The 17,068-nt window shown below is 39.7% G+C and overlaps 1 protein-coding gene across 3 annotated transcripts in view; it reads right to left on the reverse strand.

Annotated features, from left to right (window-relative positions):
* IDE (insulin degrading enzyme) overlaps positions 1 to 16,714 on the reverse strand; it is a 65,770-nt gene extending 49,056 nt beyond the window's left edge. The window contains exons 1-6 of one of the 3 annotated variants that reach the window (XM_040606847.1): positions 16,651 to 16,714; positions 7,230 to 7,414; positions 5,595 to 5,802; positions 4,684 to 4,853; positions 1,367 to 1,489; positions 51 to 163 (exon numbers count right to left, since the gene is read on the reverse strand). In XM_040606847.1, the coding sequence (XP_040462781.1) occupies positions 51 to 163; positions 1,367 to 1,489; positions 4,684 to 4,853; positions 5,595 to 5,802; positions 7,230 to 7,389 (774 nt within the window). In that variant the 5' untranslated portion in view covers positions 7,390 to 7,414; positions 16,651 to 16,714. Of the gene's footprint in view, positions 1 to 50; positions 164 to 1,366; positions 1,490 to 4,683; positions 4,854 to 5,594; positions 5,803 to 7,229; positions 7,415 to 15,538; positions 15,625 to 16,321; positions 16,490 to 16,650 lie in introns of those variants that run through there. The other 2 variants (XM_040606848.1, XM_040606849.1) reach the window with 2 other exon arrangements.
* Positions 16,715 to 17,068: the final 354 nt, after the last annotated feature.

Genomic DNA, 17,068 nt, shown 5'->3' on the forward strand with positions numbered 1-17,068 from the left:
AAAATACCATTTAAGAGAGACACTCTGATGGAAGATGTATCTCTACATACCCGGAGGTGTTCTTCCTGGAAGGGATGCTCAGGAAACTCTGGTATAGGGACATTTTTATTCTCTACTTCTGAAAATAACTTTACCACTAAGCAAGTCAGTTCATCCAAGGATTCTAGAATACAAAAACATTAGAAGAAGCGTGATCATTTTCTGAAGATTCTGGTGAATTTGGATTTGGTGTATTCTGTGTAATTTGAATTACACAGAAAAGTAGTGTTAATGGTATGATGATTATTAATTTCAGAAAGGAAAACTTTATTATTACTTAAGTTTTGAACTATAATGTGCTATAAGCACTATGCTTATTAAAGGAACGCTTCAACCATGATTAAAATAAATCTTGTAACCGGGAAAAACATCTTCAAATTTTACTCGTTAATCTAAGCTGGACCTAAAGAAAATAAACATTAGATATTGAACATTTACAAAAATAAACATTCCATAAAAAGCTTAAGGGATATGGAACTACACCTGCAAATTTTCCAGAGTGAAAGCAACTTTGCCAAAACCTGGATTTTCCTCAGCCTCAGCTCACCTCCAGTACTTCATGTACTATGTGAGCCAGGGTGATCTATCCTCAGTGCCCCAAAATTTCACGCACATCTGTAACCTGTTTAAGTACTTCCACTTTTACAATCATTCCAGTTCATGACTCCAGTACTCTCCAAAAACGAGCGGAAGACCATTTGTGAAAAGAATTTAATGTTGTGCATGAATTCACCTAAACTGACCTAATGCCATTTCTGTTGAAATACAGCCTTCAAATTAGCTACCTGCTTAAAGAAAGGCATTCTGAAACACTTCTGAAAGCGAGAATAAGTTAAGAAAGGTTCATCACGTTTTTTAGCACACACCTTTTAAGGGTGGGCATTGAAGAAAAAACTGGGCATTTCTTGGATGTCTCAAAGTACAATCTTAATCCTGGAAAGATTTCAAAGAGTGGTCACCTTGTTAGTCAGAACAATCCCGGTTAAATGTAAAAAGCAGAATCTTTCCTGGCCAACATATGCATGCTCCTACACTACACTGAGAGAACTGTGCAGGAAAAACAACCAATGCAAACCAAGATGGGGCACTGTATAATAACATTTTGTGAACTACATGTATTTCTATTAAAGAGCCCTATTTTTTACCCACATCAGCAAAATACACATTTATCTGCTTTGGAGACTTCACTAAACATGAAATTGTTTGGTCACTCTGTACAAGTTTTACTCTTCTCCCTTCCGTAGACTTTCAGACACTTGCATACACTTCATTTTCTTCAAGCATAAATACATGTAAAGTCTTACTCAACCAACAGAACAAAACTCACCTCTTCCTAAGACACAAATAGCCATTAAATTTGATGAATAGTAAGTAGAATGGAACTTCAATAGCTCTTGTCTTACATCTATTCCTTCTTTGGTTGGCCTAGTTTCCAGGGTGAATTTGTTCCCTGTAACATAAGTTAAAAATACTTGTTTATGAATTTACAAATTAAAAATAAAAATATTAATAAATCTGCTTTTCTCCAGATGGATAGTAATTTTTAAAATAATTACTATGCACAGTAAGTAAACTGAATCAATACTGTCTCAACTTATCAGAGACAACAAATACTTCCACCCTCAATCTGCACATTCCTGAAGAACCAAGGATGTTTTACTTTTCCAAATTATTTTTTTTAAATTTGAATGGGTTATTTCAAAGCAATGCAAGTAAGCCCAAGCTCTAATTCAGAAGAAGAAAAGTTTTTTTCTTTGGCACATTTGGAGTAGGTTTTACTCCCATATAAACTCCTATGACTCTTGTCACAGGAATCACCGTGTGCAATTATTTGTGGCCACAAATTATAGCCTAGTATATGAAATGAAATAAACAATTACTGATTTACAAACACAATTTGTAAACTGCAACTGTTCAGCTTCTGCTTCACAAACAGCCGAGCAGCAGACAAGTTCCTATAGAGGAAGACAAGTACAACTCTCCCTGAATAAGCGCATAAGCAGAAAATACCAAACTTTATCTGTTAAGTTATCCTCCTATTAATTAGTGCAATCTTTGCATCAAGCTGTCAAACATTTACTCTACAGACATACTCCACATTTATAGTCAAAGCAGAACTCATGTTTAGTGAAGGTAAGAACATGAAACAACGGAAAAATTAGTCTACAAAGAGCACACTGGATTTCAATCAACTCCACTTCCCATTACTACACAGACACACAAAATAGTCAACAGAATCTACCAACCAGAATGGCAAACTAATTAAGATCAGTAACTCCCTTAAGTGACAACTAGACAGGTACAGATGAAAGCAAGGCGTGAGGAGGAAGAATAAGGCAAGGAAAACATAACAGAAATATTAACTTGTGTGCTTACAGAAAAAACAGCAAGAAAGAGAGAAGAGACTGGGAGAGCATGCCTGCTATGCATATATGTCCAGTGCACAAACCCTACAATCACAGATATAAGTTAATACAAATCAATGAAGCAAAATTAGCTACATAAATAATATAACACAACTATATTGTCTAGATGTTCGGTGGTTAGACACAAACCCAATTACAACTGCAACAATTAACAAATCATCATAGAGAGGCCACCTGAAGAAATATACTGCTTTAACTTTCAAAATGTGCATGTTAGTAAAAGCAAGGATTCTTAATGACACCTAAAAAGAATAATTAGGGTATTATGTTTAAAATATTTTGTGTATATTCCTCACCATCCATAGACCAATGAAATGCAGAAGTTTTAGATACCCTACAGTGTTTACTCCCACAGAATCAACACATAGGTTAACATAAAATAAAGACAATGCTTTAGCTCAGTAACTATGCTGTTACAGTATTGGCATTCATTAAGGGGCAACAGTCAGGAGACACCTTGCAGATGTACGAAAATGGACACTAGAAAGTGCAAAAATGTCTGGGAAAGGACTTGACACTGTTGAGGGTACTAACGGAGAAGAATTGCAATTATAGGCATTAGTTCAGGTAGACGGGTGAAAGATATCTGCGACAAAATACACATCCTAACAAGAAAACTGCAAGATTAAGGTGCGTTTGTCTCTGGACAGACAAGTAACGGAAGGTTTGCTGGCAAAACAGGCTGCACGGCAATAAGTGGACCTGAAGCATCAAATGGATTCCTGTATTCTGCTAGACTAACATCATCTCAGCTGGTCAAAAGGAAACAATAAGAAGGATGCCAACTGCAACTGTCACGAAAACCACATCACAGTTGTCATCTCTTTGGGTAAATTTAAACCATCAAAGTTGGGCTCTAATTCTGCAAAGTCAGATCTACAGGAAGGCTATGTGCTATAATTTAATTTCAGAATCAGAGCCTAATCTAAGAGGTGAGTATGACTACTGCTACTGAATTTGAGCACATTTCAGGTATTCTCTCCATGAAACCATTTCACTTGAGTCAGGTATAAAACCTTCTTAAATTGTAGAAAACTATTTCTGCAACTTCCACTTAAGTTTTCTGAGTGCTATGTAAAAATTAAGTAAGCTCTTCAGTAGCAGAGATTACAGAATGTACTTTGGATGCTTGCCTGCCTGTAAATATGTAGTATTTATTTTCATATTTATCTGTCTGAGGAATGCAGTTACTGCTTCTCTGTTTCAGGCAGCGTCTCTTTATTGATGAACAGAGCAACACATACTCTTGTAGCAGTTGGCTACCAGCCCCTCAACAACACCCTCCATCAACAGGTGCAAAAATATTCTCTTTTTTGAGACACAGGAAGAAACACATCCCCAAAGCCCATTATCTGCCCTCCCATCATCCTACTGTACCCAATATTTGCATCAACTATTCATCCAGCAAACTAACCCAGCCACAAAACACCTTCATGCTCAAGGATTAAACAGTGCAGTTCATGAATTAATAGCCCTGTTACTTTGATAGTTTCAAAATAAATTCATGTATAAAGTAACTTCTATGAAAAAAAGCACATTTAAACTTCTGCCAAAACATCAAACATGTGGTTTTGACCGTAACTATGGTATCTTTAATGCTTTTTAAATTGAGGTTTTGGGGTGTTTGTTTTAAACTGTTACCAAGCATCGTGTGAGTAATAAAGCCTGTAAAAATACCTACAGACATAAGATTGGGATTTGTCCAAGACCACTTTAACTGTCCATCTACTACCATTGTAGTCTACGCTTAAGACTTTGGTTTTATATTCTTAGTCAGTAGTTTTCACATTATTTTGCTGTTCTTTCTGATTCAACCTAGTCCTTGTCATCTAGCTCTAATGCAATACTAGTTAGCAGAAGGAGCATGTGGCTAACAATTTAAACACAGTTCATTCACTCTGCTATGCACAAAGACTTAACAGTACCAAATTATAACAAATCCAGTAATTAGAAAACAGTATTCACTGCAGTAATTATCAGAATCATAAAGGATGCTTCATCACTGTACTGCAGGTCTTGGATCACTCTGTTTCCTATGTTTTTGTCTCGCTCTGTTTGTTCTTACCATGTGGAGAATGTGATAAAGCACCATAATAGACATATATGGAGATGAAAAAAAGGGAGTTTTTTCAGTCTGTCTTTAACAATTTTATATAAACAATAATACTATGTATGTTACACAGAACTCCAATGGATAGATAATTATATTCTAACAAACCTGTTCCAAATTTACTGAAGGGATGGTTGGGGTTTCCAGTAGCCTTCTCCAATTGAAACAACCTCCAGGCATCATTCATCAGATTCTTCTCATGCTCAGAATCAACAGCATTCACTTCCCTGTCTTTGCAGCTTTCATCAAACAAAGGGCACAGGAAAAACTGGGCAAATCTAAACAGAAAAAATTTAAATCAAGTCAAGAATACTGTATATAAATGGTAACAGAGAAGTAAGAAGCTTGGTACCTCCTGAGAACAGCTGAATATATAATATTTTTTACACAGAACTTAAAAATTCTGTAAAAGTTTTGACACTGATTCACTATCTTTTACTTCTCAATTTCTTTATCCATAAATGCAGACAACAACATATTCATCATATGAGGTACTACAAGGATCAAGGACCTTGGATCATAATTCATAACACTGATAATTTCTACTGGTTTCAAGTTTAGCTGCAAGAGGTTCTTAATCTTGGAAATCAGTCTTGTCAAGACATTCAGGGAAAATACAAAGGGCAAATACACCCACTGACGACACACTTTTTAATTGCTGGCCCCTCCCACAAAAGTCAGAGATTTCCATGAGTTCCTTTTACTAATATATTACTAATATCTTTCTAGACTTATCCCTTTTTTGCTATCAATGAAACAAGGATCCTATGGGAAGCATCGTATTTGATTATACAGAGTATTTGCACAACACAAGTTCATGATCATATTCTGTGCCCTGTGCCCCACATTTCCAAAAATACTCAATGTAAACACAACCTTTGAACTTCAAAAATTCTGCCTCAGTGGAGGACTCTGCTAGCTGAAAAAACCTGATAAAACTACCAAGAAACTTTTACACAATTTCAAACAGCACCTATATAAAAAAAATTAAATATAAACCACCACCACCCCATGCTTACCTGTCCAGTGCACCTTCTAGATGTTCATGTGACACATCGAAGTAATAGTTGGTATGTTCTCCGCTTGTAAAGGCATTTGAGCTCCCAGCATGCTCACTAAGAAATTGACTATACTCATTCTCTTTTGGGTATTTCTTGGTGCCCAAGAACAGCATATGCTCACAAAAATGACTAAGCCCAGCAATGTTGGGGGGATCAGACAAAGATCCTGCAGGAGGAAAAATTTCATGTAACCATTCTTAAAAAGTAATACTAAAATGTTAAGTCTTTTAAAGTGCTTTATATTACAGTATGTTGCCTCAGGCAATTACATCAATTCTGTCGATGTAAAATGACACTTGTGCAGTTACAGTCAACTAAACCTAACCTTAAAAAAAATAAAAGAATCAGAATTAGTAACTGAACCAATTAGTGTCTCAAATTGCCTCTCCAGATCAGCCTGCATTGCCTTAGATAGATATTTTTTCAATTGAAGCCCGTGACTCATAATCTGTAAAGACCTGGCAGATCACAACGTTCTGACTTGTATACCTTGACTTTATTAACTGCACTGTGTTAAAAGGCAGCAATTGCCAACCACAATTAAGGATGTATTTATCCTGTGGTTTACAGGACAAGTGATAACCTCTAATTACCTGAACACAGGCAGCTATTGGTGACCAGTTAGTAGGTGTGAAGGCAGACAGATTAAAAGACAATAATGATGTGCAAAAAGGGAAGCCAGAAATGCAGAAGTCTGAGTCTTGACAGTCCTGCTCCAGAGTGTGCAACCATGTGCAATGGGAGAGTAGAGATTAAGTCAATGGATACATCTCCTCCCGTACATGTGCAGGAACTGGATACTGCAGTTGGCTATTACTGTCAAAGTACCTAATACAACCACATTTGAGATCCTCTGAACTAGATGATTTGTGACAGCCATCTCCATAATCAAAAAAGCCAGAAATTTAAGTTTCTCTACTACTTCTGCCCTAACACCAACAGCAGCAAGAGCTGGATGCTTAGGTAATGAGTAAGGATGCTTAGGTAATGTGTGTGTGCATCATACTTTTGAAGCAACCAAGAAACTACACAAGCTTGAGAAATACCTCAGATACAATAAAAGACTTCTATTATTCCAAAGAGTCAAAGTAACTGCCTGCCTGCCCCTTCCATTTCCAGTATTTCTGTTTGCACATTTAAGCATTATTAGAGTTAAGAGAGTGCCTCTCCAACTCCTCCAGCACTACAGCATTTTCTCACCTCTACACATCAACAACTTAACATGGGGATCACAAATGAAAAAAAAAAAAAAAAAAAAGTTTGACATGACAGATGGAGCTGTCTGAAATAATTGCACTCACACCCGCCCCTTTCGTGCTTACAAAAGATCTTTCGTAACATGAAACTTAATGGTTAAAAGAAGACTTTCTACTGACTGAGCTACACTTGAGTAAACACAGAGTACAATAAGAGCATTTAATTAGCTCTATTAATTTTCAGTTTGATGTGTCAAAGAATTCAATAAACTCTAAATTACAACAAAAGGCCAGGCTGACAACTGGATACCACTCCTGTCAGTTTAGCTGCAATTAAGATACCAAAACTTAAAGCATTTTTATTAATGACATAATGAACACAACATGCATTAAATACCTATGTGCACATCTAGTGCTGCTGAAGACTTATCTGTGGTGGGGTCACTAATGAGAAGAGCTTTAATGCCATTTGCCAATTCCAGTCCACGATACTCTCGTTTATCCTCAGGCGATTTGATAATTTCATTTGTTATTCTCTTAATAGCTGGATTATTCATTTTGTTGTTTGTCTCTTTCTGAAACCTTGATGAAAACAGAAGAAATGTCACTTACTATTTTTACTTAAACCCTGCTAATATTTTAATATTATGTTAGAAAATACTGAGCAAAACTGATAGCAAGAAATTCAGTTCTGCGCAAAACTCATAGAAATGGCCTAAAAGCATAGTTCAGATCCTGAAAGAAATTGCTGTTAAAACAAGCACAACAACAAAAAACAAAGACTAAGCAACATTATGGAATTATAGATCACGTAACTGAATGTTTTAAGTTTCATACTGACGGTAATTAAAAAGTAACTCTACTAATGAAACACCATCCCCTTATACAATTATGAGAAAAATTAAATTAAATGATGCACATACTGCTACCTCAAGTATACTTTTAGGCATCATGGAAGTACTGCATGTGTCTGAACTGGTGGTTATATTATGAACGTTGTAACTCTGTGACTGTCATAAACAAAATTTTACTAATAAACCACTAGGTTTGTATACTCAAGCAAGAAAGGGTGACACCATTTACAATATTACCCTAAAAACACACTGCAGAATTGTCATGACAAACAGGAACAGACTGTCTCACATATTTAAACTTCTATTAGTTTAACAGACATGCTGTGATACATGTTTCTTTAATGGCACGATTTTGATATGCTAAGAAACTAAGTATGATTCTGAAATTACAAACTCTGGTTACTCAGGTTTTTTAAATCCAAAGTGAAAAGGTGAGACATTCAGACTTGGATATTTGGGAAGGCAGAGTGGAACCACTCGGCTGCATGTTAAAAAACAAACAAAAAACACCAACACAAAAAACCCAACCAACCAACCAACCACCACCACCACACACAAAAAAAAAAAAAAAAGCAAATCCCAGAAACAGGAGGTCAGAGCGCTATGTTCTGAGCCAATCACGTGGTGTATTCCTGCATGGAACAGCCACTGAATTCCAACCCTGTTTCACAGGAAGGGTTCTAGAATGGGGCCTGTTAGAAATACACAGTACCAACGAAACTCAGCCTTCCTGCGGTGAAACGTTGCTTGACATACTGCCAAGTAACTTACTGCACGAGCCTCGTTAGTCGTTACTGAACTTAAGATACTGTATAAAATTTATGAAGTGAGAATAGGTACTACTTTTCACAGATGAAAATCATTAACTAAACTGTTCTTAACTGAATTTCACTTGTATGCAATTCTATTGGATTGACAAATATAAGTATGTAGGAAAGCAAAGAGTTCTCTGACACTCCTGATTTCACCGCTGCTAAGGAATATCTGTCACTTTCAGCTAAAATATTCTATCTCATTAAGATACTAGTTGCTTATCATAAGATGCATATATCCTATAAACTTCTCAAGTTGTTTTTTTTAAATGTTATACAATTTCCTTGTCATCTGATATCTCCTTGTTATTCCTACACCACATCATTAAGTCACAGAACTTTACTGTTGTTAGATGACTCATCTTTCCAATGTGATTCATCAAATTACGCAGCTTCTGTGAAATCTTATGAGATTTCAATTGATGTCTTGTGAAGTCGTACACCTCCACCTCATTTTATTATCATTCCCTACTTCTGCCTCCTCCATAGACTACCTTCAGCTTGGTAGTCAAATTTCAGTACAGGAGAAACCTACAATTTTCAAAAGGTCAAAATCAGTCATTAAGCCTTCAAACCAAGGACTTAAACTTGTATCTCCATCTTCACTGTTACTTCAATGGGCACTGCAAATACAACATTCCCATCAACTTCAAATGGGCTTGCATGATTAACCCACAATTATTTCCCTACCAACTAAATTGTAGTACCAGACAACTCCTATAAAATCAAGAGTAGATCAACTATTCAATACTTCTGGGAGGCAGCATGTCAAGGAACAAGACCAATACCTTCCTGCTTAAGTGGTGCTATATTACTACAATAGCCAGAAAAGAAAATTTCACTTAAGCTAGACTATTGATAGAATGACTTTTTCTTAAGAAGTAAACTGCAAGACATAATATTAAACATTCCCTTGTGTGACTGCTTTTCTGCGCAACTTTTAAGTTCTCAAAGTGCAAGTGCTTTATAATAATACCATGTTCCATTCTTTCATCCAAGATTCCTAAAACACTACAAACCACTTTTTACCAATGAATTGCTTTTGACCATAGGAAAAAAAGTAATAGAAACATAAAGAATTCTATACTTCCTGTAGTTTTTTTGAGAAGCAGCTTAATTCCTAAAGTCATGTTCAGATGCTGCCCTGAAGTACATGTGCTGTATCTACTTGCTATGCTGTCATTACAGTGAGCACTGGATACCGATGGCAAGTAGCAAAGAAATTCATCCACAAACTAGATGTTGTGTTTATTGCAGAGCTAATAGCCTAACAAAAATATCATTAAAAGAAAATTGTCATACTACTTTCACAAAACAGAAGCAACAGAGAAAGACCCAATAAAGCAAAGACAGCAGGAACAAATACAATATATTACTGTGGCACCTGGAATTCTTCCACTGGCTCAAAAATTACAGGTGGCAAGAATACAGAGCTGAACTGAGAGCAGCGTCCCTATTCAATGACTAGGAAATATTAAACATTCTTCCTCCTCACCGAAATTACTTCACTTGTACAAGAAAAGTATCAGCTAAACCAGATGCTGAATTTTAAAACTATAGCACTTTGAACTAGAATTATATTATATTCTTTGAGGCCCCGTTTTTGTAATGATTTCCAGGCAGGCAGCCCCTTGGAACCAGCACGGCTCTCTGGGGATGCCAGGCTCCACCTGCAAACAGAGTACTACAGAGTGGGATTAAGTTACATATGATTCTGCCTATTTTAATCTTTTGAAGTTATTTTAGTAAACTTACTTAATTAAAAATTAGCCACTGTAGTCAAATCTAAGTTCAATGTTTGAACAATTAAAGGAGCATATTTGAAAACCAATTAACAGAAACTCCTGAGGGTTGCTTTAATGCGAGAATGTAACTAGCTAATAAAAATATGACCCCCAAAGCACAAACTCCAAAGTGCTTTTCAAGATTTTTTTGCCATTACAGGCTGCATGTATTTAAGTCAAATGCTGGTACGCAGATCTGAGCCACATGAATAGCTATAAACACTAATCAGCTTAAAGTAACCAGATGAATGGCAGCAAACAGTTACCAGCTCAGCAGATTTTGATGCTTGCTTTCAATTTGTATCAGTTGCCTTAAAATTTGGGGTTTGCTTGAAGCTTTTATGCAACTGAACCCAAATTACTTCTGTGGACACACTTGTGGGTGTTGCAACATACTCACTTTAAGTTTACACCTGTATATACTAGGATCTGAATTGCTCCTGTGGACACACTTGTGGGTGTTGCAACATACTCACTTTAAGTTTACACCTGTATATACTAGGATCTGAATTGCTCCTCATTTTCAACTCACATTTCATCTGTCTTTTGAATACACTTGATGTTATGCTGACCACAGTACAACTGTTACTCAAGTTTTAACTGTGTCTTTGAAACTATACAAAGACCACAGTCATGTTCAATCTCAAATTTTGCACCTGTTACAAGTTCTGTATTTTATTTATATCCATTTCTTTTTAGTTGTTTTTTGATTCAGTTTGGGTTTTTTAACTCCAAACTTAATTGCCCACCATTTACCAGAGTGAAGTGAAACCTCTGTTAAGCCAAAACCTCTCTCTGCTCTGTCCTGTGCAAGGGAGCTATAATTGATAATGTGTTCTCTGTATTATTTACTAATCCATTTTGTTTTACAGTTCCTTGTAACTTTTATGAAGATTTCTTCAGCTGCCAATGCCTGGCATGAAAAAAGTGCTGTGTGCTTCGGCAGGCGGCCCGGTGCCGCAGAACTACGAGCCAGAGTTTTCTCACCTCTCTTACAGGGATGACAACACTGAATTGAGTACTCGGGAGGAGTCCATGAACTTCTTCAGCTCCAAGCTCATGGCTTTGCAACAATAAAATCAATCTCCATTCTTCCGCTGGTCTTCACCCCTCCTCTTCATCTCTTGCACCTACCTCTCCTCACGCTAGCACTAGAACTCAATGGTATCGTGACATCCTCTACGTGTAACAGTGACGTTACCAGTAAGTCAACCAACAAGCTACTTCCTTAACTTCTTGATTCAGCTGTATGCTATAATCAAAAACTATTTTTTAGACTAAACTGTACAGGTTTTTTCCTAAAAGCGGACAAATGTTTTTATTAAGTTCTGTTACCAAGAACGTAATTTTAAAAATGGAGCAGAGAAAGATTACTCAAAAGTAATAATAAAAAACCCCAAACAACCCAAAACCAACATCAAATTAAATCAACTCAGGAGACCATTATCATTAAAGGATACTTCAGGAGACTATCCACAACTCTTTCAGGCTACAGGTTCATCAGTAGACAAACCTAGCAATTCTTCTTTTACACATTTAGAGATCAAAACAGTTCACGTTCTTCAACATCATCTGTGAATTTACTTGTCACGAAGCTAGAGAATGTCTAAGATTCCAACACATTCCTGATGCTGATCTAAATAAATCTGATTGCATACACAGGCAGATAGACTGCATAAGTAGATAAACTGCTCAAAATGCTAACAAGTTCTATCACTTTTAAACTCATCAGGAATTTAGCATATTGCTTCATACACTAAAGCTCCAACTACAAAGACCCACAATGATTTAATCAATGCTACCACGTTATTAAGAATAACTAATCATACCATATCACGCAAATTTGAAGACAATGAATATTTATACGGTTTTGTTATGTAGTTCATCTTGAAGAAATTCTGAAGTCTCACTACAATTAAAGCATTTTCAGAGCCTCAGTCTGCAGCTTTTTGCCAAGTCTGTAACTGACTCAGAAAATTTGCTCCTAATGATGGTGGCCAGGGCAGATATCTGCTTTGCTCTCATTCCCAGATGGGTCCAGCTTCTAGATCACAGCAGTAAAACTTGGTCTGCCACAGGTTTCACTGCCAACATGACAGGAATTACCAGTAGCATTAATGAGATAATACCACATAGGAACTTGGCAAAAACAAGAGCCCTGGCAGCTTCACATGTAAGATCAGGCCCGAGCTGAGTAACTGGCCTTAGCAGTAAAATCGTGTGTTTTCAACAGTCTTGTGTTGGTCAAACAGGATGGATATACAATAAAGACACCACAAAGTTAATTTACTGCCCTAAAACTACATTCCTTAACTTGACCATTCCACAGTTTCCAAAACACTAGGTAAAAATGTTGAACAAATAGGCAAGATTTTATACTGTCTGATTTCAGACTCAGAAATAAAGGATAACAAGTTTTTAAAATTTTCTAAATCTCTTCAGCTTACTTTTCCTATCTCATCAAAAATTGCCCCAAACAATTCATGAAAACACACCCTCCAGGCTAAACAAGTTTTATCCAGGTTCACCAGAAATATAAAACAATTTAAATTAATCTTTCTCTAGCAGTTCTTTGCTTCAATTTTTTTACCAGATTGTTGAAAATTAGGCAAATTCCAAAAGGGTTTTGAAGCCTTTCATTATCTGAAAGATTGGTTCTTTGTTAAATTTAAGTAAAATTACCTGGTTTTAATCTTTAGATGACATGATGCCACAAGATCTTCAGAATGGTTTCACAAACCTGACATAGTATTTTGGCTTGTATTGTTATTTTCATCAGTCTCTCAAATTGCATGCTAAGAGTAAGACTGATAAAACTAGTTTCTGTGTCACATGACCAGCTGCTTAAAATGTGTTTTACTCATTTTCTTCAGAAATGTAGTCATTAATTCAATTAACTGCTTTATGCAATGAATATGTGCAAGTCAGTGGTTCTCATTCTCTCTTCCTCCCTCCCTGACACTCTTCCTCCACCACCCTACAGGTACAGGGCTTGGTCCACAACCACAATGCAGCAGGGGTGTCTACTGCACGGCCCTGCATGTGCGAGGAAACATAAAACTGGATGCTACAGGAGAGACTTCTGTGCTTTATTCTAACTGTATTTTAATGTGTGTTTCCTACATTTTATCTGCAAGCAGCACATCAGATTGCCCGAGACTCTTTCTAAAGCCAACTCACTTAACACTTTATGCTACCATCTGTCTCATACCCTCAAAAAGAAAAACTCGTGAGGTCTGAATTAAAAAAACAAGATGAGACTAAAACTTTACTTATACTGCATAACAACAAGGAATACACGGGAAGATGAGAGAATTGGCAAGAAAATCTGATCTAGCAACAAAAACAGAAAGAACTTTAGGATTCTGAATCATGAAAAGTGCTGTAATCCCACATTAAAAGCAATTGCTCATCTAACACAAGAGCTTTGACATAACCAACAGACTTAGAATAACAAGCAGTTTACAAGAGTCAGTGGTGTGTTTCAACAAAGGAATTCCTGGCTGTTTACCTATTTTGTGCTTTAGTTTCTATGATTTTGGACTATTCGATTCTAGTTCTACTGTTAATGTTGTGAGCAAACTCTCGACTCTACAGCATTTTTTTCAATCGTTCAGGCAAGCTATAGCTCTGATTCATTCCAAAAACAAGTTGCAGAAGGTCAGATCTAAATAGAAAGCTATAGTAAAGCAACTTTTAAACAGACTCCATCACAAGTAATCTTATTATATATATGCAGTGCTATCTCATAAGTGTATTTTGTCAACTTAAGGACATCACAAAAGCTGAGAACATAAGGATGCTCACTGACAGACCATGCATATACAAATACATCATCAGCGTCAAAACTGATTAAATTGATTCCCCTACAGATATTTTTATTCCAAACTTCTTGATTCCGAACTTGTTAAAAGATCAATGTATCAAAATTATTATGAAAGCATCAAATACAATAGAATTAATATATCAGAAATATCAACACATGTGATCTTTAAAATGGTCTCACAGTATTTTTAGTAAATGACTTCTACAATAACCTGTAATGACCCCTAGCTAGAAGCCCAACACCACCTAGTTCAGTAAAACACTGGAGGTAATGAACTTTTTGTTCCTTCCCTCTTTCTTCTTCTGGACCTAACAGGGTAGGGAACTACTTTTGTATTCATGTGCAAAGTAAGTTACACCCTCGACACTCTGATGAAATTCCCAAAGATACCATTTTTCTTGTGATCTTTCAAATGATCTGACAGTATTTTTAGTAAATGACTTCTACAATAACCTGTAATGACCCTAGCTAGAAGCCCAACACCTTCCAGTTCAGTGAAACACTAGAGGTAATGAACATTTTGTTCCTTCCCTCTTTCTTCTTCTGGACCTAACAGGGTAGGGAACTACTTTTTTATTCACGTGCAAAGTAAGTTACACCCTCAACACTTTGATCAAATTCCCAAAGACACCATTTCATCTAAGGGATTAAGCCACATTCTTACAAGCAACTGAAAACAGAAAGGAAAAAGGGAGAAAAAAAAGCATGCAAACATGTAAATATGAATCCTTCTAGGGAATCCCCAGCTAGAATAAATAATTTCAATGCTGTACATGGCATAAAAAGGAAGAGATAAGAAGTTCTAACTGAGAAATGAACTTGCTACTTGATGTGCAGATGAAGATTAAAAATAATATGACAGGAAAAAGTTACAGCTGAAAAGAAGGTGAAAGTATCAACAGATTCAGAAATGGGGAACATGTAATTCAAACAAAGATTCTTAATTTTCACGTTCACCATCTTAAAAAAAAGTCCTCACATGAAAGCACTACGCTCTCATTTCATTAGTATTTCTGTAAATCCTAATCCACAATTAAAATTAAAACAGATTATTAAATAATGGTTGTAGGCAGTACGAAAACGTAACAGGGCTACTCACATATATAAAGTGAAGCCCAAATACTGTACATATTCACATGCTTAAAGAGGAGTAATCCAGCAGGAGGAACTACAGCCTGAGAAAAGCATTGGCTCCGAATAGACACTGTGGATTACCTTTACAATACTGAAGCAATTATGAACAATAATGCTGCATCCGAATTTTGACACAAGAGCACTGACAGCATGAGTCATCACAGCTCACTTCTTCCCCCAAAAGATGCTACTTTTGACATCCCTTACTCTTGCAGTGTTAAATATAGGGTTTGCTATGAAGGTAACAGATACAGTGTTAAAGAAAGAAAGGAAACGACTTGGTCTCTTTCCCTTACCCAGCTCCCTTCCTGGAAAAACTTCGCTGCCGAGTTGTTGTCGCAGCTCGGTCTGCCCCTGGCGCGCGCGCTGCCCAGCCCGCCCCCGGCGAGGTGACGGCCCGGGCCGGCCGCACGGACAAGCCCGACCCGCGGTGCCCGCGCCAGGCAGCTCCTCACAGCGGAACAGGCCGCTCCCAGCAACCCGGGGTAACTCTGCCAGCAGTTTCTTTTTAAACAATTTAAACTTTTTTTTAAAAGAATATTTATGGCTTAGGAAGACACGGCAAGTTAAACAACATGGAAATTCCGCGGTTTTTTGAAGGGGACACACACACACCCCCCCAAAGCAAGCCCGCCGGGTAGCTAAAGCCGTGCCACAGCCGCACGGCTGATGCCCAAGCCCGATATGTCAGCCGAGGTGCAGCTGGAGGCAGACGAACCCGTCGGCCCCGCCGGGCGCCCCGGGGCGGGCCCTGCCGGCAGCGGGCTGGGCTGGGCAGGGCTCAGGCCTCCCCAGCACGGCGGGCCCGCCGCCCCCCGCTCCCCCACAAAGGGCTTCGCCGCCAGCCCCGCGGCCCGCTGGCTCCCCGCTGGCCCAGGAGTGGCGAAGTCGCACTCGGGGCAGAGCGGGCGCCCCCCTGGCGGCACAAGGTGCCCCCCGCCCCGGCCGCGCCGCCGCCACCACACAACACAGCGGGGCACAAGGGCAGACCTCCGACCTCACGGCCCGTCACGCGGTGCCGGGACCCGGGGGCCTGCCCCGGCCCACCCGCCCCGGCTCCCACCGCACACGCACCGTACCCGAGAAAGCTGCGCCGCCGGCACTGAGGGAAAAACCGGGCGGCCGGGGCGGCCCAGGGGCGCGCTAAGCCCAGCAGAGCCCGCCTCAGCGCAGGAAGCAGCCGTTGCCGCATACCCCGGCCCCGCCGCCAGCACCCGGCCTCTCCCCGCCGCTGCCGCTCGCCTCAGCACGCGCCGCTCCCCCGCGCCGCAGCCGGCGGCGGCGCCATCTTCTCCGCCCGCCTCCCCTCGCCTCCTGGCCAATCCCTCCCCGGCGCCCTCGGGGTCCCGTCCGCCCTCCTCGCCCGGTGGGGCCGCCGCCGCCGCGCCGGGCCTAGCGGGGCCCGTACCTGGGGGTGCGGAAGGCTGCCTCTGCTGCCGGGAGGGCCGGGGCTGCGGCTGGGGAGGGGGGCAGGGGGCCTCTGGGAGGAGGCGGAGGCGGCGGAGGGGGTGGGTGGGTGGGTGGCTGGGCGGGGAGCCGGGGCGACACTGGTCGCGGCGGGGGAGGCCGGGGAGCCGCGCCTGGCTGTAGGCGGACGGGGCCGCGGCGGGAAGGGCACCGGGGCAGCCCCGCCACCGCCGCCGCGGGGCTGGGAAGGGACCGTGCTGCGGCCCGCCCGCTTCCTGGTGGCCGGGCTGCGCGTCCCTGCCGGCGAAAGCCAAGACAAAAGGTAACGAGACGCCTCGGATGAAAGCGCAGCGGGTGCGATGCCGTCCTGAATGAGGGGATTTCGGATCTCCCGGTGCCGCGGGTGTCAGACCCCCAGC

The sequence above is a fragment of the Falco naumanni genome, chromosome 9 (assembly GCF_017639655.2).
Source record: "Falco naumanni isolate bFalNau1 chromosome 9, bFalNau1.pat, whole genome shotgun sequence".
Classification (NCBI taxonomy): domain Eukaryota; kingdom Metazoa; phylum Chordata; class Aves; order Falconiformes; family Falconidae; genus Falco; species Falco naumanni.